At 46.9% G+C, this 27716-nt stretch overlaps 1 protein-coding gene across 1 annotated transcript in view; it reads right to left on the reverse strand.

The window, feature by feature from the left end:
- SH3GL3 (SH3 domain containing GRB2 like 3, endophilin A3) overlaps nt 1-25985 on the reverse strand; it is a 49382-nt gene extending 23397 nt beyond the window's left edge. The window contains exons 1-7 of the mRNA XM_028089436.2: nt 25920-25985; nt 20162-20234; nt 17525-17668; nt 14910-15043; nt 11108-11266; nt 2400-2503; nt 1140-1249 (exon numbers count right to left, since the gene is read on the reverse strand). Of these exons, the coding sequence (XP_027945237.1) occupies nt 1140-1249; nt 2400-2503; nt 11108-11266; nt 14910-15043; nt 17525-17668; nt 20162-20234; nt 25920-25928 (733 nt within the window). The 5' untranslated portion in view covers nt 25929-25985. The remainder of the gene's footprint in view (nt 1-1139; nt 1250-2399; nt 2504-11107; nt 11267-14909; nt 15044-17524; nt 17669-20161; nt 20235-25919) is intronic.
- Between the last annotated feature and the right edge of the window lie 1731 nt (nt 25986-27716).

The raw sequence follows: 27716 nt of genomic DNA on the forward strand, positions 1-27716 counted from the left end.
AAATTACGAAAACTTAAAAAAATAAAAACGCAACAATAAACTGGGGAAAAAACCTATTAACATCCCCCTACGTAAAGAATGCGTATGAATCAATAAGGCAAAGTAAACAACCTAAAGGAAAAAGAATAAATTACACGAACACACAGTTCAGACCTAAGAAAATACAAATGGCAAACTGAACTACAGGGTGGGGGGAAAGTTCAGCTTCACTAGTTACCACAGAAAGGCAAAGTAAGATTGAATGCTCTTTTTAACCCATGAATGCTTAGCAAAAATGGAAGTCAAAAGACCCGGGTATGGGGAGACAGGCATTACTACATCAAGAGTAGGGTGCCCGTTTGGGAAGGTCCTTTGGCAGTAGCTACTATCAGTTAACATATGCATTCACTCTAACTTAGCAATTTCACTTCCAAGGAAGACTTGCCCATCAGCACATGGAAGCAGATACAGTGTATTGCTTTTAGCAAACAACTGGAAACAACCGTAGGGTCCATTAATAGGGAAATGGTATAAATAATGAAAAGCTATGAAGCCATTAAAAAATAGGGGGACAGAGGTAGATCTATATGCATGACATGGGAATAACTCCAAGAGAAAGCAAACTGCAGAACACCACACCCGGTACGACCTTGTATTTGAAAAACAGAAAATAGTGCGAGAAACTACAGCACGACTTATACCAACTGAATGTTGTTTTTCTCCTTCAGATCATCTTATCCGAGGATGTATCTGTGTCATGCATCTAACGAGAAAATAATGATGCAGCACTTAAGACAGTGCCTAGCATCCAGCAGGTGCCCAACAAATGCTCGTTCAAACTTGTTTTTAAAAAAACTAGTGAAATATTTTGAACTCTTTCAAAATGTACATACAGAGAACCAGGAAGCTCTCTGGTGCCCTGGCCAGGGTTTTAACATATCAGAAGGCAGTAAGTGGTGGAATTCTTCCTGGGGCTGGTTTTTGAAACTTGACGTAAGTATCCAAAACCAGGAAGCAGGAAAAGGAGCATTCCTGAGAGGAAAGGGGGGTGGCAATAACCAAACAACCAAAGAAAAAAATTCAGGGTCTCACAGCAAATACAGCAGTAAGCAAAGGCCCCCGTCCGGAGCACACTGAGCCCCACAGAATGATCATCCTACCTGCTGTCTTTGCCGATGAGGTGGTGGACACCCCATTGAGCTCACTAGGACTCCTTTTGATGGGCCGTGGCTTATACTCTCGTCTGGGGACACTGGATGCAGCTGATATTCTGAAACACACATTTTAAGATCATCAGATGAAGAAAGCCATGCTTCCAAATGTACGTTTGCACTGCCTTGGGGAGCCTACGAACTTGGGGGAGAGGTGGTGGTTGTGAACGGGGTAATTTTTATGCATTGGTTCCTAAGTAGCTCAAAGTGATAGGGGTGATATCCCCGGCATAGTTTTCCGCTATGCATTTGAAAGTGTGGGTCTCTCACAGAGTCTCTGTGGCCCCTGTCAGGTGCCAGGTTATACTGGGCGCCCAGCAACGTTAGCTGCCTTTTCTCCCCTTCTGCTCATGCAGAGAGAGAAATACACAAACGTGACCATGTGGGCACTGCATGCATGCCTCCCCCCTCCCCCCCGCAAAGAAGTGGATGCTTCAGAGACCGGCCACACCTGAGAATTCTGCCACTGATTTAAGCAAACGTCCCTCCAAATGTATTCATTACCATCATCCCATGTAAAACAATATTCGGTTACCAAACCTGGTCAGGAATGGGGTAGGTGTTTTTAACCCACTATATTAATTAATAGGGTTACTGGGCCTACTACATGTGATATTACTAGTTTTCAGAGAAATATAGAATACATCATCATTAAAACCTAAGGGGAACAGCCATCTTCCTTTGATCATTCAGAAGGCATTTTTGACTCTTTCAGTACCTCTCTGAGTCAGTATTACAAACGTGGCCTGCTATCTGTACTGGTGAAATAGAAACACATCTTTTTTCCAGATATTTACACACTTTCTGCATATCATCGCACACTTCTCCACATCCCTACACGTTGGCAAGGAGGTACATGCCATCACCACCCCGGCTTAAGCTCTCAAATCAGCAATGAAGCCGGGACAGCTCTGTCGGGTGAGCAGCTCCGTCGGGTTGCCCTGAACACAGGTCATGGAAAAGGGCTTTCATGAAACAAAAAAGGAAAAAAGCTGCCAGATTGCTTTTCCCAGCTCTGTCCCTTTGGCCAGAGCCATGTACTTATTACTTCAGTGCTATCGACACCCAACCATGAAAGCCAGCTAAGAAAATTCAAAACAGAATGGGGCGGTGGGAAGGGGCAGACGGAGGGACAGGCAGACAGAGGGACTGATTCAGATGGAGTTTACTCTGCAGCCCTGGGCTGGCAGGGCACGTGAAGGCTCTTACCGCATCTGCAGATTGCTCTGTAACTCCTGCAGGATCTCCGTGGACTGTTTGTGATAGTCTAAAGCTGCCTCTATAAACACAGCCAACTGGCTGACTTGTTCTACCTGCAGCAAAAGTGGACAATTATCCCAAGGTCTGTGTAATATTCAGAGAGAGAGAGAGAGAGAGAGAGAGAGAGAGAGAGGCGAGACCAGCAACAAAGACCCAGCTTCGCAGGGAAGCCCCGCGTCTTCCTCGGCTCTGGTCCATTTCATTTCCTTACACTGCGTCATCATCACGCGGGTGGCAGTAGAAAGCTGTATATTCTGGAAAACCATGTTCAAATTTATTTGTGATTAAAATTTGGTTTAGCTCAATGGTAGCTGGTTTTCCCAATTAGATGACACCCTCAGGAGATTTTTGTGCTCTAAAGCTCATGGATCTGAACACAGAGATAAAGCTTTCCAATGACATGGGAAGCCAACACTGAGTAAATGAACCTCTTCCTCAGTGAAACGTCTCTTCGGGCATCTTCTAGCTAAGTCAAATCAGGGAGCTAAGTAAATTAAGCTGTTCTCACCTAAGAACGGAAACCAGGGGAGGGTGGGCACCAGGGCAAACACTTGCCAGCTCCCTGTGTCTCGCCGCTGTCCACACAAAATCATGGCCATGAAACGTAACAGCCGAAAGGAATGACCTCTACAGCCTCTTGTATCTCTCAGTCCCTTGAATCAAGACGTTTATGAAATGAATGACCAAATCTCAGTGGATGGAAAAACTAAAGTAGAAAAGTTCTATAACGTAAGAAAGGCTGGAAGACCAGGGGATGCGTGGATCGAGGAAGAGGCGTCCCCTGTGGGAGCTTCCCCCGCATCCCCCATGCGTCTGAACGGCTGCTCCAGAAAAGCGGGATTCATGACGCTGATGTCGGCAAGCCTCGGACGCAGGACCTCTGGGTTGAGGTGATAAGGACCCCCAGCAAGAGCCCCGTGACCTCCATATCTGGAGAAGGTCACAAACCAAAATCAATCCCCCCTCCTCCAAAGCTTCCCCAAAGCCTATGCATCATTCCCACGTGCTAAGCAGCTTGAGGGCGGAGTCTGCCCTGCTTATTCACCCCGTAAAAGCAACCATGGATTGGTCCACCTTCAAAGACCCAAGCTGCTTCCATTTGTTGCTACAGACCCTGCTTTGGCTGCCCTACACTCGCTTTCCCTATGCACGCATAAACACGGGCTCAGTGCACACCTAAGACACCCACGGCATTCCACTGGTGCCCCGCTGTGCTCCGCATCCAAACAAGGAAATCCCATCGTGTTACATTCGCTTTGCTGTGCCTGGGGCCAGAAAAGCACCAAGCCTAGCCTTAAATTTCCCAAAACCCAATAAACAAAATAGACAGCTGGCCCCTCAGAAATTCTAAGGATTTCTTAAGTTTCACCTCTCTGGCTTTCACGTTTAAACGAGTCCAGTGCCATGGCCCAACTCGACCACAGCAGAATCTGCCGAAGCAGGAACTGTGCTCCCCAGTGGGGCGGGAGCGGCGGGTCTGGTCCGATCTGTGTCACACCTCACTGCCTTCAGTAAAGTTAACTTCTATTTTAATCCCCACTTTGAGATATGTTTGACATTTCTCTTTTCAAAGGAGCAGTGAAAAAAATGAGTATTCCTGGAAACATACAGGGGGCGGGGAGGGAGGGAGAGAGGGAAAGAGCACCAGATCTCCTGTCTGCTTGGCTCAGACAAGTTATGTAATCTAGAGATGCATCTGTCACTATTCGTTGGATGGCTGACTTTGGGAAGGAAATGAATCCCAAGGCCCCTTGGGAGAGAACAGCGGTGCTGCATGGTGCCTGCATACAGTAGGTGCTCAATGCAAACTACCGGAGAGGCGGTACCGCAAAGTTCTTGCTGGCAGGGAAGCCACGTGGTGCCACAAGGGGCTTATGTGCCTCCCCGTGCCAGAAAACGGAGGCTTCCGGTTATTCCCGGGCCATAAGCAGCAAGGTGCGTGCGGGTGGTCTCTGCCTCCCAAACCCCAGGTAGGATTCAACACCTGGACAGGCAGAACCAAGGTAGCAATAAAGCCAGACCTCGCAAGTACCTGTCCGGAAGGTAAAGCGTTTCTTCCACTGCCACACCACTCAATCTGCCAAATCCACCTGTTGACTCCAGGAAGGTCGCCTGGGATAAGACAGGTGTAACTCTACTTCCGGCTGAGACCAACACTGCCCCTCTCTGGTGGCACTTTGCGAGTGAAGTGTGACCACGCACCACATACACAGAGGTCCCGGCTCAGAGTAAAGTGCATTCACCGTCAGGGTGGGTCACACCTGGCCAGGTGCCTGAAGCAAGAAACTCAGACTTCCCAGTAAGCTATAGGAGAAGGAGGGAGGGTCCAGGTACGGGCCACGGTGCTGGCAGATGGTGGGGCGAGGACTAGGAAGCCACCCGGGGCAAAGGAACCAGAAAGAGCTCGTGGTGGAGGGAAAAATGGCCCCCAAAGACACCCAAGCCCATCTCCCCAAATCTGTGACTATGTCACCCTCCCGGGCAAGAGAGACTCTGTGGGTGTGACTGAGTTAAGGGTCTTGAACTAGAGGATGACCTGGGTTATCTGGGTGGCCCAGTGTCATCACAGGGTCCTAGAAGAGGGAGGCAGGAGGGTCAGAGTCGAAGAAGGAGGTACATCGGGGGAGCAGAGGCAGAGCAAGAGGTGTGAAGATGCCTCATGCGGGCTTCACGGCCGATGGCACCCCACTCCACGCGTCCTCGCTCCCTCCCCTGGGGCAAGACTCGGTGTATCTCCGGGGTGTCGCCCGTGGACGCACTCTCCTTCAAAACCCTCTCGTCATGTGCAAACCAAGGGCTGATTATAAGCACATGAGGTTGTTGGGGGTACTGAGCCCTGGGGATGGAGGCAGAGCACTGACGTCCCCATACTACTGTGGACTACAAATACAAGAAGTCCCCGGGCTGTGGCCCCAGGGACACTTGAATTGGACCTGAGCCACTGGGGTGACCTGCAGACCAAGTGCCAAGGATCTGGGCTGAACCCAAAGGCAGGATGGCTCCAAGGACTGCACCTTGTAGTAAGATTAGCACCCTGCAGAAGGTTATGGACACAGCGGCCAAGTAGGAGGCGGGCTGTGACCTCTCCTCCTCAGACCCTTCAGCAACTAGTTACCACAGGACTGGTTAGCAGCCGGGTAAGTGGGTGGAGAGGCACACCCCCGAAGACCACGGCACGAGGAGGGATGACAGGGATGTCAGTAGGTAACGCCCTGCACCCTCCAGATGCCTGGAATCTGCAGCGAGCCTGGCATGCAAGAATAAGGAAATGCACCTCTCCTGGAATGCGACAAGCCATGCCCTTTCACAACTGAAAATGGCATATTTCCAATGGAGAGAGCATCTTCGATCTGAATTGCGGTTATCCAAGTGATCTCTTGCTCCATCGTATCAAAGACCTCCACTCCTTCTGGACTCCCCGGAGAAGCTAGAGGAGTCCGATCTTAAACAGACGACTCTGCTAATGGGGCGAGAGCTTTACTCAGAGTTTCTGAGAAAGTCTGAGCAAGGCAATGAACTTAGTAGCCGAAATAACAGCCCCTTATGCTTCCATTCTCCACTTCAGATTCCCAAAGGGTTTCTGGCATGTAGTTGCTCACGTCGTGCCTGACATGTGTAGGTCAAGGTGACTTTCCAGGGGCAAACAGCTGAGCAGAAGTGAAACCAGAATCAGATTTCAGGTGGTTCCCTCCTTGTTGGGTGTGCCTTTCCTTCCGCGAGCCCAGTTTTTCCTAATGTACCTTGTGCCACGTGTCACCAGTCCCTTGAAATGACAGCAATAATAACAATGATGTGGAAGGTCAAACAAGTTTGAGAAACTCCCCGGTGTGCCCTGCCTTAGGAATCTCTTCGAGACCAGTTTTTCACATTATCATATAAAGACTGAAAAGTCTTGGATTCAAGAAAACCTGCTTAGTTTTGTCCGCGTGAGGGTTTGGCAAACTCATTGGAGCATAGAGACATTATTAGTGCAACCTACTACAGCCTGTGGAATGAGTTTAGGAAAATGCCACCCCGGACCAAAGGAAAGAACCCAGGAATCTGCAATCCGGTAACCCCACTTATTGCAGAAGCCCACGGATGGAGGGAGGACCCGCAGGCAGGAGATGTGGACCAGGAGAGCTAGAGAAAAGTGCAGGTGTCTGGCCTCACAGGCCTGGAATGGGGATATTCTAGGTGCTCTCTCTGGCCCCTGCCAAAGTCAAAGACCTACATTCCATGATGTCAAGGGGTGAGGAATAGACTTCTCTGCAAAGACAGAAGGAGAGTGTTAACAGGCCATTCCCAAGAAATGGTGAAGGCGGGCAACCAACCTGCTCAATTTCCCGCACCCCTACCTCAGAGCGAATTGCGATGGGCACAGGGGCCCCTCTCCTAGGGGGAGCCCCGCCAGGCCTAACCCTCGGGGCTCCCGGGAAAGCTGGGGGACCAAAACACCTCCGGGCTTGCATCTGTGCACGGAATAATGAAGCTAACTCCACAAGCAAGAGGCGAAGAGACGCCCAAGGTCTCCAATCCAGCTCCGACTGACAAGACAGCCAAGGACTCCGGGGTGAGGCCAAAGGAGACTTCTCTTTGGTTCTCCCACTCACAGCTCTGCCAAACTCAGACAGGAAAATAGACGTCAGTTTCCTTGGGAATGTCGGAGTGACCGACTCGGGTCCCTCACACCACCCCTCCCTTCTTTCCACATCACAGGTACAGGGGTGCTCTGTCTGACTGAGGAGGTCGGGGGGCCCCCAACAACCAGGGTGTCTGCGCCCAGCACTGAACAGGCGATAGGTGGAGCCTGACTCTGAGGCCTGTATTCTTTAAGAATGTGGGTTTGCCAAGATCTGCCTTTCTGCTCTGCCCGCCTCACTCCCACTACGGGTCCCAAGGTCTAGACTTCAGTCCTGGGGTAGGCAGTTAGAGTCCCATTGTGGGCCCAGGCCCAAGCTGCCCACATGGATTTCCAGAAAGTCCCATCCTCTGGGCGAGGGGCCAGTATGTGACCCTTGTTCAGCTGTCCCTGTTTGTTTCTCAGTTGGGAGAATTGAGATGTGAGGACAGATGAGCAACCAGTCCCTGGAAAGCCCCACAAATGGTCCGTTGGCCAGAAAATCCTAGGCAAGGGTTACATAATCTGCATTTGGAGATTGCAGAAAAAACAACTCTGTGCGTCTCAGTCGGGGCTCTCCTCAAACCAGGCAGATCTCTGGCGTTATCTGGTGAAGCTTTTCTTGTGTCTTAGCCATGGCTACAAGATGTGAGGGCTGAACAAGATACCCCCCCTCCCCGTTCCCTGGAGAGTGAGACTCTGGGGTTTGAACCATCAGTGCCAGGCAGAGATGGGCGGGTGGCGCCAGGCCACGGACACACCACCGCCCCCTTCATTCACACCACTCTGCTTATGTGACTCCTCCAGTCCCTCTTCACTCCTGCCGGGGAGGAGATCAGGGAACGTTCCTTAATTAGCAGGATGGCGTATTCTGCCCCCAAAGCCAGCTTTGCATGACCAGAGGCCCCATGTCTCAGAGTGTGTCTGGAGAGCCGAGCAGGGTGGCTTTGGTCAACTGAGAACAGAAGGAGCAGAAGTCCTAGCTGGACATGCGTAGGTCCGTGCCATCCCCTCCAGCACCACTGCCCAGGAGGCCCATAGGGTATAACTACTGGGTGTTCTCATCAGTGAAAAGGGCGGCCCCTTGGTTCCAACCTGGCTTCTGCATCCGTTCCTCACCTAGAACGCAAAGGGGTGGCCAGCTCTGCCTGACAGCCCCAAACCTCTAGCTCACGATGGTACCAGCATCTCCCACCTGTGTCTGGAGGAAGCGCCAGGCCCTCGGCTGTCTGCCACCACATCCCCGGGGAGCAGGCACGCACCTGGATGGTGGCAGGTGCCACTTCAGGTGCAAGCGCAGTCCAAGCCCCTGGACAAAGGCGGGGCCAACAGACCCACCGTGTTTACCTGGGAATTAAGACCCCAGCCATCTTTAGTGGCAGGGTCGGTTCCTGGAAGAAACCCCAGCCGTCCTGAAGCATCACTCCTCCTCCTGAGCCTCCTCACCCAGAAAGACAGCAGCCAGAGATAGAAGGGGCCAAGTGGCAAAGGTTGGACAGGAGCTGGTGACGCACGGGGAGCAGGAAGTCAGGGTTCTGTGGGCTCCGGGGCCCTGGGGCTGGCCTGGGGGTAGAGAAGGGCAAGGGCGGGGCTGAGAGCTCCATGAAAGCGTCGCCCCCCCACGCACCGCTTCTTTGTCTTCCCCACCAGTCACCTGCCGCTGATCCCCAAACACCAACCACCTCCGCATCCGCCTATCAGGTCCGAGGGCTGAGGTGGAGAAGATTTTGTAGACTGTGCCTCATCCACAGGACTGCCAGACCACCCGGGTAGGACCCAGACACACCGACACAGAAAAGGTCAAGACAGCCCTTCTGGGTCTGATTGCTGTTGCCCCAAGAACAGAAGGCAGGCAGCCTTCTGGAGCCTACACGGCAACTTGCGAGCGTCCTCAACTATAAGCCCAGGAAGGGGAAATGGTGAAAGCAGGCGTGCCATGCTAGAGGGGCCGCCCCCAGCACCCCCTCAGGCTCCAGCATGAGTCACTCAGCACATGGCCCTTTGCCACTGTCACCATCATCCCCGTCATCACCACTAACCGCTTCGGCACTGCTATGGCCATGCCCGCAGGAATCAGCAGGCAGAGCACCCGGGTGAGCCCCGCGGTTAAAGACGGCACAAGGAGACGAGACCAGAGAAAGGGAAGGAGCCTAGGCGGCTCAAAAGTCCTTAGCCGTCGTCTGATCTCGGTCTCCTCCCACCTGCGTGGCTGGTTTCCAGGGGCTTTTGTCAGAGGGCAGAAGCAACAGGCCATCTGTGAAATGAGCCAGCACCACCTGTCGGAACTGAGGGAGCAACTCAGGCTCCCCAGAGGTGAACGGGGGTGCCCTCCACCCAGGACACCTCAGGGGACACACTGCAGTTCCCCTGCAGGGCTGGAGTTAAGACCTAGCTCTTACTCGTGCCGGGGCGGGGTGGGAGGCAGTCCATGCATTTGCGAATACGGTCACTGTCAGCCAAGGGACAAGTGGCCAAGTTTCCATACGGAAGGGATCATTCCTGACTTCTGCTTGACCTTGAAGGGAAAACATGTCAATTGGGGGAACTGGCAGAGACAGAGAAACTGAAGGAGACCCCTAAGGAAGGCTTTGCAAAAAGCCCATCATCATCGTGCTTCATGAATGAAAAAGCACACAGGGCAGGCAGCCCGTGTGACACACGAGATTCAACCTCAGAGTTTAAATCCGCCACTACCAGGCGCAGGACCGGAAGGACGACGTTTGCCATGGCCTGGTAAGGATCAGACGCATCCGATACGTCACACTCCAAAACCACGTGCTGAATACTTCAAAAGATCAAATACGGCAATCTGAGACGAAACAAAACCAAAATTGCCGATGGCTTCGGGACAATTTCAAGAGAAAATCGATATTTTTAAGGGAAAATAAACAAATAATGGTTTATTATGGTTACACCTCTTCCCATTTCCCATAAGATGTAAAAAACCTGATAAACTATTGAAAGGAGAAGCATAATGGAGTGTACTTTTCAGCACTCAGGTTTCGTGGGTGTGGGGATTTTCAAATCATTTTCTCCAGGATCAGTGTCCTGTCAACACTGAACGTAATTCCCCCACACATCACCGCGGCAAATAAAAGCTGCTCAGTACATTTTGTTTGACTTAACTTGAAAATGCAAGACCCTGATATACCTTTTAATGAACCATTGGAAGTGGAACATGGTTTTGCAGATAAATAAATCCTCCAACTTGTCTCCACAGGTTTGAAAGGTCAACAAATAGGGTACAAAGCTAAGGCTGGGCCAAAACAGCACAGGGCACTGCCAAGGCCAAGTTTAGGACAGGGATGCCAGAGACACGCAGGTGGCAGAAGGCTCTTCCAATCGGGCAGCCACAAACACCGAAGGCCTCATCACCGAGGCAAAGGAGGGAAGCCTTCAGCCTCCATGATGCACAGGAGGGGGTGACCATGCCTCTTCGGTACGTTGAATCTAGCTTCCCTTGGACAAATAAAATATAAGCGGGTAGGAATCACAGTATGACAGAATATTTTGCATTTCTGAGGGATCTGTGTCGAGGCCTTCACGATCCCCGAGCTCACGAGCGCCACCACGCAAGTACCGCTGAACAGTGCAGGTCATGCTCTGCTATCTGAACGTTCCCGATGACAAGTGAAGGCATCAGAGAGCTGCCCCTCCTCAAACATCTGCCTTACACGGTGCTTCTCTCAGTCTCAGCCAAACCGCAAAGACCACACGATACGGGCTTTCCATTCTCCCACAGAACCACCACGCTCTGGCCTCCAATACAAAGGCCGGTCCGCTATCTAACTCCGCAAACAACCCCCCTCCCCGGGGCCACCGGGAGCACACCTCGGGGGCAATCCTGGGATGAACAGGATTTCTCGAGACCGGAGGTCTGAGCTGGGGCTTGCCAAATGTCCGAAGCCATTTCTGAGGCAGGAGATAGATAATGGCTACAGAAAATTCTGGAAGCTTTTGTAAACTGAGGCTCCAGAGCTTCTCCACATGTTGGTCCTAGTCATATGTTCAATGTTTTTAATCACATTAAAGTCTCCTGTTTGGTTTAAATACTTACATCGTTTTCTAAAAAATTAAACATGCTTCTTTCAGCCAACTCCTTTGACTCTTCAAATTTTTCTACTGCTTGTCTGACTTCTTCATCTGGTATCTTACCTACTCGCTTCTTTTTATAATCATAATCCAGGCGGCGGCCTTCCAGCTTTTTCAGGTGGTGCTAAACAAGACAAAGGAGTCCTTCAGAGAACTGTACACTCAGAACACGGGGCAAAGAAACCTTTGTTGTTTCCGTGAAAATAGCCATTGCTTTGTGTCCGCCTACACTCTAGGGGCAAGGACACATCCTACATGTCTGCGTGCCCTCAGCATCCACTTGAGGCCACCTTTACTGCAGACCCTCAAGGAATATCTTTGTGTGGATGGATGGATGGGAGGGTGGGCGGGCGGATGGGTGGGTGGATGAGTGGGCAGGCGGATGGGTGGGTTAGCGGGTAGGTGGGTGGATGGATGGGTGGCTGGATGGGCAGGTGGGTGGGCGGGCAGATGGGTGGATGGATGGGTGGGTGGGCGGATGGGTGGGTTAGTGGGTAGGTGGGTGGCTGGATGGGCAGGTGGGTGGGTAAGCAGATGGGTGGGTGGATGGGTGGGCGGGCGGATGGGTGGGTTAGTGGGTAGGTGGGTGGATGGATGGGTGGCTGGATGGGCAGGTGGGTGGGTAGGCAGATGGGTGGATGGGTGGATGGATGGGTGGGCGGGCGGATGGGTAGGTGGGTGTGTGGGTGGATGGATGGGTGGCTGAGTCGTTGGTTGGGTGGGTGGTTGATTGGGTGGGTGGGTTGGTGGGCAGCTGGGCGGCGGATGGAAGACGGGTGGATGGGTGGGTGGATGGATGGTTGGATGGATTGGTAGACGTGTGGGTGGGTGGATGGATGGCAGAGTGAATGAGTATCTATATGGAACATGAGGACACAGTATCAGCACTCAGATTCCATCTTCCAAAGTTCTTTATAGGACCCCTCACTTAAGCTCTTTTAATGTCCAGATAAGGTCCAACTAAATTACACCAAAAATAAGCACATTTCCTTTGGCACTACTGTCAAGTCCTAAGAGCTAGATTATAAAAGCAGAAATTTTTCTAGTAGCCCCTAGAATACTTATGCATATCCCATAAAGTTCCCAATTATAGAACACGTTCAATAAATGCCATCGATGAATATGTATACACAGAGTACAAACATTTACAACCTCTGAAAGGTGAGATTTCTTTAAAGAAAAATAGGATCTCTTTAACAAAATGTAACAATTGTAAATATTCGATCTGTCCACTCATGGAATGGGCTGCCTTGTGTGGTAGTAAACTCCCCATCACAGTCTGTGTTCAAGCAGAGGGATCCCGTGTCAGAAATGCTGGAGACAGCTCAGCTGTATAGGGCAAGGGAGAGGCCTGGAAGAGTTTACACCTGTAATCCTTGGAAAACAGGTATTTGCTATTGAATGTATCCACAAAACCAGCCCATCCCACTGAAGCATGCAGGTAACGTTACTATGCATTTTAGTGAACGGCACTGGTTCTACTTCCATAATGAACCGGCAAAAACAGCATACGGGATAAAAAGCCAGAAGCATCTTTCCTGTATGTTCTGTGACTCTGGACAAATCTGGCATTCCCTCTGGGCCTCTGTGTGTGGTTATAAAATGGGAATGGGGAGGGCCAGCCTGGCTGCTTATGGGCCAAGAAATGTTTGGAATCCATTAACCCTTTACAGGTATAAGTCAGCTGGTCTTAAATGAGCAGGTTCTCCACTCCCGGCGTCTGAAACACAGAAACACAGTGGAGACCGTGAACGCTTCTGAACAGACTCTGAACTCTTGATCATCGCATGACTGAGGTGTAGACTGAAGTGTAGGTTTACAGTGTTTCTGTATCAAACAGCAGCTGAGGAACGAGATGCCCCTTAGGATATTATTTTGTTGCACAGGGAAGGCCGACACTGAAGTACAGGTGTGTTCTGCACATTTGTCTGGTCCACACTTGTGTCCACAGCCAGCTCTCAAGCCGGTCCGGTGGAAGAGCTACGTTGCCCAGAGGACTCTGGGTTTTCCTCAAGGACAACAGCACAAGAAGAAACGGCGTATTATATATTTCAGCCAAGGGGGTCTCTGATTTTAAGGTTTTGCATTTGGGAAGGCTGTTCTGGTATCCCCACGTCCCCCAGAACGTCCCTTCTCCCCAGGTCATCTGCTCTTTGATAATTTGCAAGCACAAACCCCGTCCTGAGTCTGTGGTCCCACAAGTGAACAAAGCAGGACTCCTCACCCCGAGGCGCTTACTGCCCAACAACAGAGGAGTAGAAGCAGGGAGGCTCAAGGCACAGGGGAACACAGGAGCACCTGATCAAACCAGGAGAGAGCAAAGGCTTCCCAAAACAAAGAGCATCTGAGATCTGAGAGGTGAGTGACTAAGCCGGAAGGGGAGGGGAGGAGGAGAAAGTGAACAGAGCTATCCCCGGGGGCTGCAAGTATTGCAGAGAGGCTGGGCAGCACTGCGAAGGGGCCAGGGGCCAGACCCCAGAGGGAAGGAGAGGCCAGAGAATCAGGGCTAAGGTGGCGGATCTGGAAGCGGCCACCAGTGGGCAGCTCCGGAGGGTCTCCATCTAAGGCCACGCTGGGCGTGGTGTGGACAGTGCGCTGGAAGGGGCAAGGCGTGAGGCCTCGAGTCCAGGGCTGCCGAGCTCAAGCTTCTAGATGTTAATGCAAGAAGCCAAGAGCTAGAAAGGGAAGAACGGAGGTTCAGGAGACAGGACAATGGCCATGGATGGCCGTGGCCTCCAGGGCCCAGTGGAGGCCTGGCTTCAGAGGGCAGGAAGGACACTGTTTCCCCGACACGGACGGGAAAGAGGACCCGGCAAGTGGGGGATGAAGGGCATACTAGGGAGCAGGGTTGCTGAATGTTCCAGGAGTCCCTGAATGGTTGCTTTTGGTTTTCATTCAACCTCCCTGACGTCCCCTCCACACCCTCTGGTTTCCGTGCAGATTCTAATGCCCATACAGGCATCTAGGACTTCCCGTTCGGGAAATCTGGAAGACGGCTCAAGTATTTGCCTTTGTCACATGTGATGCTGATGCTGCTGGTCCAGGGGTGCCCCCACAAGAACTGCTGGGCCTGAAGAAAGGAAATGGGACATCTCCCAGGTTCAAATGACTTCCAAGCTGGCCTGGGCTTGCATTCGGATCACTCCTGAAGGTGCCTGGAGGCAGGTCCTCAGGGCAGCTCCCTAAGAGGGTCAGAAGTCAGCACAGGCTGCCCCTCCAGAGTAGAAGTCCCGGCGGGGTAGAACCCTCAAGTCTGTTTTTGCACATATAAAAAAACACCATCAAGCAAGTGGCATGTGATCACCGACAGGTCCCTGAGAGCGCCCATGCGTGCTCTCCAAGGCCATTGCTAACAGTTTTCCAAATGTAAAATGTCAATTCCCAGATACTGATTTCCTTGAGAAGCAGTAACAAATCATGACTACGGGTCTGGTGCAAAGTGTCAAAAGATAGGACTACTACGGGATGCTTTTGATTACAAAAATTCTACTATGGAGTTATGGGGTCATTTTGTTAGGTGAGAAATGGTTGTGGAAATATGCATCTTTCATCTCGGCTTTCAGCTAGCTGGCTTCAATAAAATACAGAAGAAAGGGCTAAGAGGTTCTGGGCCTTTTTCCCAGTGAGCCAGGTAAATATGGATGATTCTTCCAGCACCCATGATAAGATGATGCTTTCACTGAATCCTTACAGAAGCATTCTAATGATTTTCAATATAGACATTATTTTAAGGAGCAATGGGTAGATTTATAGCCTGGAAGACTTACCCCAATCTCTTTTAGATCTTTGTCTTGGAGTAACTGAAGTGGGTCAATAAAAGTTTGCTTTACGTTAATATCAAGAGAGTCTTTCACCTCAGCCATTAGCTTCATGGATTCCCCAACTTCTATCAATGCATTGCCTTGAATAGAAAATGCAAATAAGAAAAGTTTCTTTAGCAGAGTCGTTGAGGATAATGGTGGTATTTATTTAATTCCTTCCCAAAAGTTTGTGGATGACGGTGCAAAAAGGTCCTCCCCCCGGGACTGGTGAATCCTGACTCAGAAAAAAAAAAAAAAAAAGAAGTAGAAGAAGAACGTGAGAAAGAAAGTCTCCTTAAGGTCTGTATTTTCCTCTACCTTCTGTTTTCTCTCCACTATATAAAATAAAGGTTGGACGCTGAGAGAGACCAAAGCATTTCCCATTTTGGCCACTAGGTGGGGATAAAGCTCCTCTTTAAAAACTGGTACAGGTATCCCCTGCTTTTCGAAAGTTCACGCTGAACCCCATCACCTTTACAAAAGACCTACATTAGTACTTGGTTTTGCTAACTGAAAAAAATCCAAAGAGGATTTTTGCTTTCACTAAAAAAAAAAAAAGGCAAAATGAGAATAACATTCAGCCTTTGTTTTGCAGCAAGTTATTAGAGAGGTGATGTGTACCCCAAGTCATGAGAACAGCACACGGTACCCCAGCATCCAGCCGCCACGGCTTTGAGCTGTGTCTGTGAACATCTGTGCTCTGTCTCGACTTATTCTGTGCATGCACAAGCAAGACTAAGGTATGAGAAAAGCCTAGGAGAGGTTATTTTGGGGGTCTGGTAACACCCCCAAATTTTTCCACATAAATTAATAGTAATTTCTTCTTTGCTTTACACCATTTTGGTTTATAAAAGGACTCGTAGGAATGCTCTACTTTCAGAGAGCAGGGAAATTTCCAGTTTTGTGAACTGGCACCTAGGGCTCCTTAGAAGTTCGGGAACAAAATCCCTCTTTGTAAACTATAAAAGGATTCATTCATCAGGGCTAAGTATCAACCAAGAAAGGTTACAATAGAAATAAATGAAAAAAACCTCCTGTCAGTTTCTAGCTACTAGATCTTGAGGTCACTCACCATCTCCTTTAGATGGTTCTAAGACTCCTGACCCTTTCTGATGTCAAAGAAAGCCTGGCAGGGTCACACGGGACAGCCTTTCAGCAGGATGGGCAAGGTTTGCTCCTACAATGAGGCCCGGGCCAGCCACGCTCGGGCTTGGGCAGTGCTGGGCAACTTTTGCTGGATTAAGCCCTGGTATCTCGGTGCCAACTAATCCACAGGAATTTGCAAGCGGGAGTCCTGGTGGCTGAGCAGAACGAGGGCTGCAGTTTCTCTCAAAGGTATCTCTGGGACGTGATGCACCAGACCAAACTATTTTTCCTGTATTGGAGTTTTCCAAATTGACCTCATAAACATGTAGAGCATGGCATCTCTCAACTCTCAGGCTAGAAAAAGACCTTAAGAGGCAGCCCAACAATCTGCATTTCTAGTAAATTTTGACCTTCAAGTTGTTGCACCTACTAGTCCAGCCATGCACAGTTTATTCACCTGCAAAAAAGCGATAACAATGAAGACTCACCTCACTTTTTTAAAAATAAACGAGATAGTGCATGGTATAGGACCTCGCAAAATAGAAGTGGAAACTCTTATTCTAAACTATGGCTGGCCAGGACTCCATTCTGACCCACTGGTAGCTTCATTCCCCCTAAATGTCCTTAACTCACTCTCGAGTCCAAATCATTCCAAGATAAAGATGAGACATCCCTCCCCAGCCTGGGGACTCTTTCTTGCCCAACGGATCAGAAACGGAAGCTACTGTTTCTGACCCCTCTGCCACCAGGACCCACGCCCCGAAATGTCAAATTCGACTTTGACAGAAACATTTCCAAATATTTCTCTGGAGATTCCAAAAATTAATTCTGAATATTGGCCATCACTTCCATGGACCTGACATTCCTCCCCCTTGCTCAGGCTTAGTGCTACGGATGCCACAAGGACGTGGGGCTCAGCCTCCACCCACTGAGGCTTCTGCACTTCAAGAAGGTTCTACCATGTGGCCCCGAAAGGAAAGCACCCGATAGTACAGTCTCTTCCTCAGAACGGCAAGCAACCTATCCGCTCCTGATGCCCCCTGACATCAGCTCTCCTCAACACAAGTTCCCTTTCGTTGCTAGGGACCTGGGAAGCCATCAAACTGTCTGCCCATCCAGCCCCCTGCCCAGTCACCATGGCAGGGGCACTGCAGGACTGGCCTTGGCTGTGAGGCCCTGCCCGGCACCCTCACCTGTCCCCTCAACGAGTCTGCCTTCAGGATAAGGAATAGGCCATCTTGTCCACATTCACCCATGGAATAAAATAAAATTCACCTTCTATTGCTCTGAAAGATATTGTTACCCTCTGTGACTAATGAATGTTTTAGCAGGGAGTCTGCTTGAGGATTCTCTCTCCTTCTCCCTCTGCACCCCGCCCCCACCCTGCACTCTAAGTAAATAAATAAATGGTTAAAAAAAAAAAAAAAAAGGTGGCATTGTGCATCTCGGCCGGGCAGGAGGTGCTTGCCGCTGATCCAGGCGCTGTGCACACTCACCGAACGCGGAGCCTTCGCCCAGCTCCTTCCCGTACTTCAGCATACAGTCGCCCAGCAAGCCTTCCGTCTGGGGGTAGCCGGTGGTTTTCACCTGTCCTCGAATCTTCGACACAGTGTTCAGCATTCCCAGCTTAGCTCTGTATGCTTAAAAACATTGTCATTTGTAATTCCTTAAAATGACAAGGCAGAGCCACAGGTCCGTCGCATTGAACAAATGACGGCAAAACAGAGGCCACCTGGTGTACAACCTGCAGGAGGCCTGGAGCGAGGGACAGGGCGGGGTGTGACAGACTCCGTCTCTCACAGGATTTCCTAGACTCTTTTACCGGGGGGGGGTGGGGGGGTGGGGAGGTGCTAACCGCACCTCTGCACAGCCAGGATGGAACGCAGGGACGGTGCACGCTCCGTGGACTGCAAACACAGGACCTGGGCTACCCCAGCCCACATGCAGGGTGATCTACTGAGAGGCCTGCCGTGGCCCACACCCCGAGTCAGGTGCAGACACCTGGACAGGCACTCCTTCCCGGGGCCCCATGGGTCACTAAGAACAGACCTGCTGAGGTGGATGTTTCAAACCACCATCGGGCCGTGAACACCCTCCCCGTGCCCCAAGAATGTATTCCATCTGACTGTATCCAATATCGTGATGAAGGGCTGCTCATTCCTCTTAGGAAGCAGAGCCAATAGGAGGAAACGGATCCCCCCGCCCCCCACCCCCCAAGGGAACATGAGTCTGTGTGTGGATGGTCCCTTAGGGAAATAATGGGTGGCCACGCTCTTGAACTTCTTCTCTCCGACTCAGGCAAGGAGTGTTTACTGATCCCGGCTCTGTGGGACAGCCCATGCCAAGTACTGGGGCTCCAGAGAGACCCAGGCCGCACCGGCCCTAACGGATCTCAGGGTTTGGTACTACTAAGGCAGAATATGCAAGATGTACTTTGTAGATAAAGTTGGGGATGATGTCAGAAAAATGAAACCATAGCAATACTGCTAGATAAGGTTGGAAAGATGCCCCCAAAAAAGGCAGAAATCTTATCAATAAAGTGTGGAAGAGGAATGCTTATGGTCTATAACCAACAGATAAAAAGCAGGCAGGCTTGACCTAAACAGAAATTAAAACAGGACAAATCAGGAGATATCTATGGGAAAATATGACTATGAAGTGAATCCCAAGCTAAGGATTTGGGATTTTATCCTACAGGCCAGAGAGTGAATCACATACTAGGTTGTGGTGTTTGAGATAACTTTAGGAAGTAAGGGGAGAGACTTTTATTTTCTTTGGCTTTAATAATTACATGTTTGTTTTCATGTATTCTAGACCAGTGCCTCTCAAACTGTAATGCGCATACAGATCACCCAAGGATCCTGTTAAAATGCAAAGGCTGATTCAGGCAGTTTGAGCTGAGCCCAAGATTCTGCATTTCCCACAGTCTCTCAGGTAATGCTGGTCCTGCTTTAGCATTCCCCTGTGTCAGCCTTTTTGAAACTTGCCCACCTCAGCTTCGAAGCAGTTTGCCTCCCGGTCCCTGCACAAAATCTTCACTCTCCTACAAAACACACACACACACACACACACACACACACACACACACACACACTCGGTTCCTCCTTCCCACTGTCAGGGTAGAAACCGGGAGGTACCAGGCATGTGACTGATAGACATTAAACTGGAAATAACCAGAGGCCTCTGTCCAAGGGGACACTTCCGTTGTTGGCCCACCCCATTCCTAACCCCTTCCAACGTCGATTCTTTGAGGATGGGATCTTGGTCCAACTTCGGAGTAACCCAGGATCCAGGAAAACCCTTCACCAAGAGTAAGCTCTTGCTGAGTCATGTGCTGACTGATTTATCAGGAAAAGGAACTTACGTGGCTCATCTCAATCATTAAGGAGGCCAGGGAAGAGATACTATTTCTTACAGTTCTTAAAATTCTCATCATCTATACAATTCTAAAGACGTCTACACCCACCAACCTCCCTGGACATAATTTTGATAAAATTTATGTTTTTTTAATTTTTACTGCCTAGATTTTCAGATGGTTGGGTCTGTGCTGATTGCTACAGCCAAGGGAATCACAGTCGCTATGTGCAAATACTAAATTCCTAAAAAGGAAAGGCAGTTTTGGAGATGCACAGAATTTGGGGCTTGGATGCCCTGCCCTGTGTCAGTTTCTGTACTTCACAACCCAGGAAAAACTCATCAAGGGGTATTGCTTCCCGACCTCGGAATTAAAATCCTACTGTGGAAGCAATTTCAAGTGAATATATCCTTTTGAGCAGGATGACAGAATTTTTTTTTCTAAAAGAGGAGATTCCTCAATAAGAAAACATATACAAAACGCTTAGTGGCTCTCTGAAGCATCTCCTAAAAAAAGTCTTTGCTCAGCAGTGCCTTGCGGCTGAGCCCAAGCCTCCATCCAAATGACATCACTGTAGTTCACAGAATTGTCGACTAGAATTCACTGAAACTACCTCCGGTCCCTGAAGGCTTGACTTTAAAAAAAAACTGAATTTTATTATGTGGATGCAAAAGACATTGTTTCTAAATTATGTCAGCCATGTGTCAAGTAAACATGGGTTAGTGATCTGTGACAGTGAAAGAGCAAGGGACTATTTCAAGACATTTTTTAACTTTACCTGGATTTGGCTGAAGATATTCTGTGGCTTTCGAAATAATTTCTGCAACAGCTTTATTGGTAATGTCTATTTTCTTTAAAAGAAAAACACATAAAAATGTTGGTAAATGACACTGAATTCACAGAAAAAGAAAAGTAACATGCATTAATTTAATACACATTATTATGGTGATTTTAACCTAAATGAATTTTAGCATTTTGGGGGAGAAGCAATTAATTTCTCACTTTGATTTTGGGACAGCTCTTTTCTCCCCATGATGATGGAGAACATTCATTTCTTTTCCTTTTTAACATTAAAGTGAGTATTCATGTAATATTTAGAAAACTTGGACAAGTCATTACGCTCCTCTAGATTACTAGATACACTTGAAGGTCTCTCAAACCAACACTAGGCATGTCTGAGCCAAACTTTCCTTATCTGCTGGGTCAACTTGATGTCTATACTCACATAAGGATGCCCTGATAATGATTCACATTAGAAACTACCACAGTAAATCAACAATGATTCATTCTCACTAGCATATCACTAACATAAACACCCATGTGTTCTGTCTGTCATTTGTTAAGACTGAATCTTTCCTTCCACAAAACCATTCCTGGACACTGGCTGCTGGTCAGCCAGACACCCGAATGTGAGAACAGACAATAAAGGTAAATATGCACATTACAATAGCTTTATTTCATACCATCAATAACCTGAAAGAAAATATAAGGGAAAAGGAGATCCCATTCATAAGAGCAATTTAAAAATACGCAACAATAAGAAACAAATATAATGAGAAATGTACAATAGCTATTTCAAAAACCATATTCCTAAATGGGAAAGTTTAATTGTACAAAGATGTAAATCCTCCCAAATTAACATGTAAAATTAATTCAAATCTCATCTCAATTTTAATTTTTTTTCTTTTCTTTGTTACAACTTGGCAAATAATGAAGTTAGGTTCATGCCTCACACTACCTACTGGATGACAAATATAGACCTAAAAACAAAGTGTAAAGGTACTAAATTATTCATGAGCGCATTTTGAAATATGGGGACGGGAAGACTCTTCTAAGCATGACCCAAAATCCAAATGTCATAAGTGAAAAGACTAAAATTCTGACCCTATAAAATTAAAGACTGAACAGTGAAAAGACATAGTACATGAAGTCCAACAAAAGTGGCAAAATTAAAGAGAAAGAAAACCGTACAAGGGACACGCGCTTAGTATCCATAATACACAGAACTCCCATTTAAAAAACAAAAAAATTTAAAAAAAAAGTCAACCCAACTAGAAGGGACAAGAACATAAACTGGCAAACCACAAACTAGGAAAAATACAAGTTCAAACACTTAACAAAATAGTCAGAAAAAAATGTAAATTAAAAAGGAGATACTTTCTGCTCACTAGATTGACCCCCCAATTTTTTTAATTGATTTGACCCAATATTAGGTATTATACAGATGTGGAGGAGCGGGCCCTTTCACACACGGAGTGCAAAACAGATACAACTTCTGGAGATCAAGGTAAAGGACCTACGAATGGGCCTATTAGTGCCACTCTCAGACTTCCAGGAATTTATCATCTGGAAACACGCCAGCAACGTGCAATGATGTAAAAGGATGTCTGACCATTTTATGTCGTATTAAAAATTGAAACCAACCTGAATGATAAGTGACAAGAGATTGACTGGACAAATCGTGAAACATCCAAATAAGGAAATACTCAAATCATCAGAGAGAAAATACGAGGAAGCTCCATACGTACTGGGAAGATGCCCACAGCGCATCGTCAGGGAAAGAGAGAAAGTCATAGAGTGATTTGTAATACAAGAAATTCATTTTTGTAATTGAAAAAAACAACGATCTGGTCAGGGTCAGAAGCTTTCAACCAAGCTAGCTCAACCAGCCTGAAACTGTATGTGTTCCCCTTAGCTGAATGCCTAAATTCAGGGCCCCAGGAAGCTTTAAGCAACAGTACGTATATGATGAAGCAATGAATCACACCTGTATTACCGATGCCCACGTGCAGCTGTGTGTGAGGCGTGTGTGTGTATGTGCATCTGGCCTTGTGACCGGTTCTGTAAGGTCTGAACTCTCTTCATTGTGTTCGACGGTTTATGAAGATCGTTGAAATGTTTAAGAGAATAGGATCACCTAAATGTTTATGTTTTACTAGAGTTTCAAGAAATTTAAGTACTTAGGGAAACTCTGTTTTAAATTTGATGTGACGTTGAAGCGAATTCCATACGTCGCATTTGTGATTCTAGACATTTGAAATGTCTAAGGGAATCTGCTTAATTATGTAACTGGAGATAAATGTTTAAGGATTTGATCTGTTAAGCCTATGACTTAAGGGAACCTAAAATGAAGATTAACTGAAAATGATCATCGTTTTTACACCAAAATTACTAAATTTATAAATAAGATTCAGCAGTTCAGTTTAAGCTAAAGAAAAACGAGGTTTTAGATTTTAAACTTTCCTAAGTTTCATATTAATTAAGACACAGCTTAGAGTGTTCCTTTCCACGTATCCAACCTTCCTTAGACATGAAAAGCCACCAGGAAGCTAGGCATCATCTCTGAAGGGTGACAGTGAGATCTGTGGCAGGGGTACTTTCTACTTTAGATCCTTCTCTATCTTTTGGGGGGGGGGGGAAGCCAAGAGACAAATGGCCAAAACTCACAGCCTAGTGTGCACAGACTAGAGCAGCTTCCAGAACATCCCCAGCAATCGAAACTGGGAACCGACTCCTTACAAAATGAAGGAGATGCCCACCATGTTGTCAGATATGGGCAATCAAGATCAACACTGAAAAAATAACCAATGTAGTTTAAAAACAAAACAAAAAATAAAACAAAGCCTCCCTTCTAGAAAACTGGGGATATTGTGGGCAGGGGGAGATGTTCAGGTTAACAAAATGCTATGCAATGTCCGCTGCAAACCATCAGGACAAACAGGAGAAAAGTACAGAGGTAAAAGTTATTTTTTGTAAAGTCTATTTGGTATGAAGGCATCTTTGTCCATTGATTAAATCTGGATTTTCCTTCAAATGTTGGCACCCTACCCCTGCAGTGCCCCCAAAGCCCATGCCACTGACTCTTCCAGGCCTCAGCCTGAGCTGGAGAGCTGCTAGCAGCCCTGGTTTCTGGTGGCTGTTCACAGTATTCTATTTTTTATTATTATTTTTAAAAAAGAATCCATACCAAAAAAAGGAAAGAATCCATACCTGTCACTATATCATCTTACTCCTTATGTAATTTATTTCTCCCTTTCTTTGTCATACTTGGTAGAGGTGGCTTTTTGGGAAAAAAAAAAAAGTTCTTGTTTTTATTCATTGATTCTACCTTTTTGTTGTTATTGTTTCCTATTTTATTAATCCCTCATTTATCTGTATTGATTCCTTCCTTCCATCTAAAGTGATTTAATTTGTTGTTATTTTCCTAGCTTCTTGGCTTAAGTGATTTATTCATTTTCTTCAAACATTTATTTTCTATTAAGTGTACTTAAGATGTAGCTATATACCACAGGTTCTGATATATAGAATTCTGTCTCTCATAACTAAATGATTTTTTATTTTACTTTTCATTTCTTCTTTAAGAATAATTTTTACACATTTTAATATTTCCAAACATCCAGAATTGGGAAGGTATACCTTCCTTGTAATCCTTGTATTCTATGATTTTACACTGGGAATTTTTTTTTTAGTTTCTTCTGGAGCCTAGCATATGATTCTTTTAATTGTTCTAAAGGGACTTAAAAAGAATACAGATTCTCAATTTGAGGAACGCAGATATCTATCTATTTATAATCAAAGCTATTAATCATATTTTATACTAATTGTCTATGAGCCAATCTATTATTGTCAACTTAATCTGTGATTTTATGAGAGGTATGTGAAATCTTCTACTCTGGACTTTGTCGATTTTCCATGTATTTCTGACAACTTTTACCTTATGTATTTAGATGCCATGTTATATGGTGCATAATGGTTCATAACTATCACAATTTTCTGACAGACTACATGACTGCATCCTTTTTTATAATTTTTTAAAAGATTCATTTATTTCGGGCAGAGAGTGCAAGCAGGGGGAGGGGCAGAGAGAGAAGGAGAGAGAGGATCCTCAAGCAGACTCCCGACTAAGTGCAGAGCCGGATGAGGGGCCCAATCCCAAGACCCTGAGATCATGACCTGAGCCGAAATGAAGAGTCAGATGCTTTAACCGACTGAGCCACCCAGGTGCCCCCCTTTTTATAACTTTTTCCATTTAGTGGGTTTTGGTGTGTGTTTTTGTTTTGTTTTGTTTTTTTGCAACAAATTTTACTTTGACATTACTATTGGTCCTCCACTTCCATATGGCTAGGATTTGTCATGGAATATCTCCATTCCTTTGTCATTTCTCTGTCATGTTTTAGGTAGATCTGATACTATCTAATTAATCTCTTCCAGAAAGTCCTTAAAATCCTGGTCACATATTAGGTATTTCCATGCTTTTCACTGCTGTAAGATAACAAATAGATTTTATTTTTATATTTCTTCTGTCATTCACTGGGGCTTTAGGAAGAAAAGGAAGTAAACAAGAGGGATCTCAGTCCACCAGCTGGAACTAAAATTGCTGAAATGTGTTTTTCAATTTAACATTTAAGCTGAATCATTTTGTTAGTAAGAAAGTTACACATGATATCTTTATATACCAAGGGATTTTTAAAAGTAACTTCAGGTATGCCAATGATATTAAAAATATTTCCATGTTTTTCAATTTTCAGAAATTAAGTTTTTTCAAAAGCAAAACAAAATGAGCTTTTCCTCTCAAAGCATTAACATTTCTAGAAACTTAATAGCGCTCATCCAGAAAATAAGGAGCTCCCTGGAGGACAGTCTGGCCAGGGCCAGGGTATCCTGACAATAGGAACCCTCCAAGCCATAGCCAGGGATGGGACTTCCTCCCCCGCATCTGATGATAGCTCTACAACCTGCTATATACTGTATCCTTGATGCTACATCTGAGGAGAGATGCTTTGCTTTCTCCCTGCCCTCTCTCATCTGGGGAGTCTAGTTATTAAAACAAGGCTATGTTTAAAGGGCCCAAGACCAAGGGGAAGGCAACTGAGAAAGTTGGTAATTACTTGTGGTCCCAGTTCCACCTCCGCCTAGACCATTCCACAAAGCTGACCAGGAAACAGCTTAAGGGACAGAGATTCTACAATCTTCCTTAGGAGCATGTTACAATCATTTCTGTCACAAGCTCATCCTATTTTTCTAAATGCTTTCATACACATTAATTTTTTTGCATAATTATCCCAGCATCCATGTGAGGCAAGCAGGGTGCACATTATCAAACTTGTGTCACCGGTCAGAAAAGATGAAAGAGCTTATCCAAGTTCACACTGCTAGTTCTAGTGACAGAAACCAGATAAACGTTATTTGGCACGCAGCTTCTGCAACACATGGGATCAGAGACAGAGTCTTCCACACAGTCAATCAATCTTTATGTATTTGAAGGACCTCATCCCAGGAATACATTTTGGTTTTCCAGATACATCATCACAATTACTTTGGTCTTTTCCTTGCAATGACTGTTTGCCAAGATTGACCATCTTTTGAGCATTGTGACTTTTGTCCACTAGAGGGAACCAACTAGCCATATTCCACCTCCACGTTAGAGGAGGGTCTTTACATCCCAGATTCCCACTAATATCCTTTACGTTATCAGTACATCTCCTATCACAACGAAAATCAAATTTGTGAAACAACTGACATTAACATGCTCTTACCCTCTCCATGTCAAGAAATTCATCATCTAGTTTCGTTCCTTCGACGCCACTTATTTTTTCACTGAATAGCTGCAGAAATAAACAGAAGTTAACTGCATTGTACAATGTTACCATAATTTCTGACTCCAATTATTACAAACAAAAACAAAAACTCATGTTCAGCTTGTTGCGTTTTTTTTTTTTTTTTACTAAGTCCTCTAAAGAAAATTGTTGGAACGAGTAACTGAATCAAAGGACATGGGAATATGTATATTTCTCACTCACTCAACAGATATTAATTATGCACCTACCGTAGAAAGTACACAGTAGGTGTTCTAGTAGAAACACAGATAAATAAGAACCTTATCATCCAGGAACCTAGAGTTCAGCAGAAGAGTTAATACACGCACACTCAATTGAAATACAGGGGAGGAAAAATCTGAACAAAGTAGTGCTGGGTACAAATTATTGTAAACATACCAAGTAATAGGCATTTCAGTGATTCACAGGATTCTGGGAGCCCACAGTACAGGAGAGGAGGGGGCACATCAGGACCTGTCACCTACAAGGCTTGGCATTTGAGCTGCCCATTTAAGGATAAGGGACATTTCAACAGGCAGCACTGAATGAGCCTCGCAGCATGAGGCAGCGCGGAAAAATACCCAGAGACAGCAACGTGTAGGATGGGGTTTTTCCACCTTGCCACTCTGGTATTTAGACCAGATAATTCTCTGTTGCGGGAGGCTGTCCTGTGCATTGTAGGATGCTTAACATCATCCCTGGCCTCTACCCACTCAATGCCCGCAGCACGCACATACCCACGCAGGGACAAGCAGAAACGTCTCCGGATGGTGAAGAATCACTGGTAGAGGGCAAATGTGTTCAAGCAACAGTAAGAAATTTGGTTTGACTACAAGGAATGGTGATCGAGGGAGAATGGAGGAAAATAAATGCTGAACATTAGAGAGGGCAGCTCACACAAGTTCTCAAACGCCAAGCTAAAAGGTACGACTGAGAAGTCCCTAGATTGTTTGTCCAACACCGTGTAGTCAGAGAAACCTTTTAGCAAAGCAACTCTGGTTCCAGTGTGGGCTGCGTTAGAGAACAAGGAAGGAAAGTAAGTTAAATCGCTTTCTTTAGAAAAGTACATCATCGTAATTTGCCTATACCTTTAACATATTTATGCGACTTTAAAAAAATCAGTCGTACAGTGGGGGAGGGGTGTGCCATCAATTAATGGTCAAAGGACTGCAGGTTCTTTTATGTAAGCGTGACTTTCTGCTACTATTTACACTGTGAGGGCAAATACAGCATTACTCTTTAATAGGAGGAATGTAGGCGTAGACAATAGGTAACTTACATTCGAGGTGTGCGGAGGAATTACCTGGACAGAGTAGATAGGGGAAGAATACACAATGGCCGTGATTTTTTTATCTCCCCTGTAGCGATGTCTTTGCAGCTCCTCCTGGCCAGAGTTGGAGTTTACCTACCCCCCGCCCCCACCCCCCGCAGTGAATCCGGGCTGGACTTGACACTTGTTTTGAACTGCAGACAGAAGCGTAGGCCTTAGCAGATCTCGCATACTTTCAGTCATTCTCTTGAAACCCTGCTGCCACAATGTGAACAGGCCTGGGCTAATTTGCTGGGTGGTGAGAGACAAGTGGCCCAAACACCCCCCTCAGGACAACCAGGCAATGCCCAGGATCAGAGCCCCTGGTTGACCTGCAGCCAACTTCAGGCACGGGAGAAAGCCATGAAAACAGGAGTTGAATAGATGGTGGGTGTTTTACACGAAACATTGGAGTGCTTTGTTACTCA

The sequence above is a fragment of the Eumetopias jubatus genome, unplaced genomic scaffold (assembly GCF_037043125.1).
Source record: "Eumetopias jubatus isolate StellerSeaLion01/CBP00866 unplaced genomic scaffold, mEumJub1_p1.0 scaffold_7, whole genome shotgun sequence".
Taxonomy (NCBI): Eukaryota; Metazoa; Chordata; class Mammalia; order Carnivora; family Otariidae; genus Eumetopias; species Eumetopias jubatus.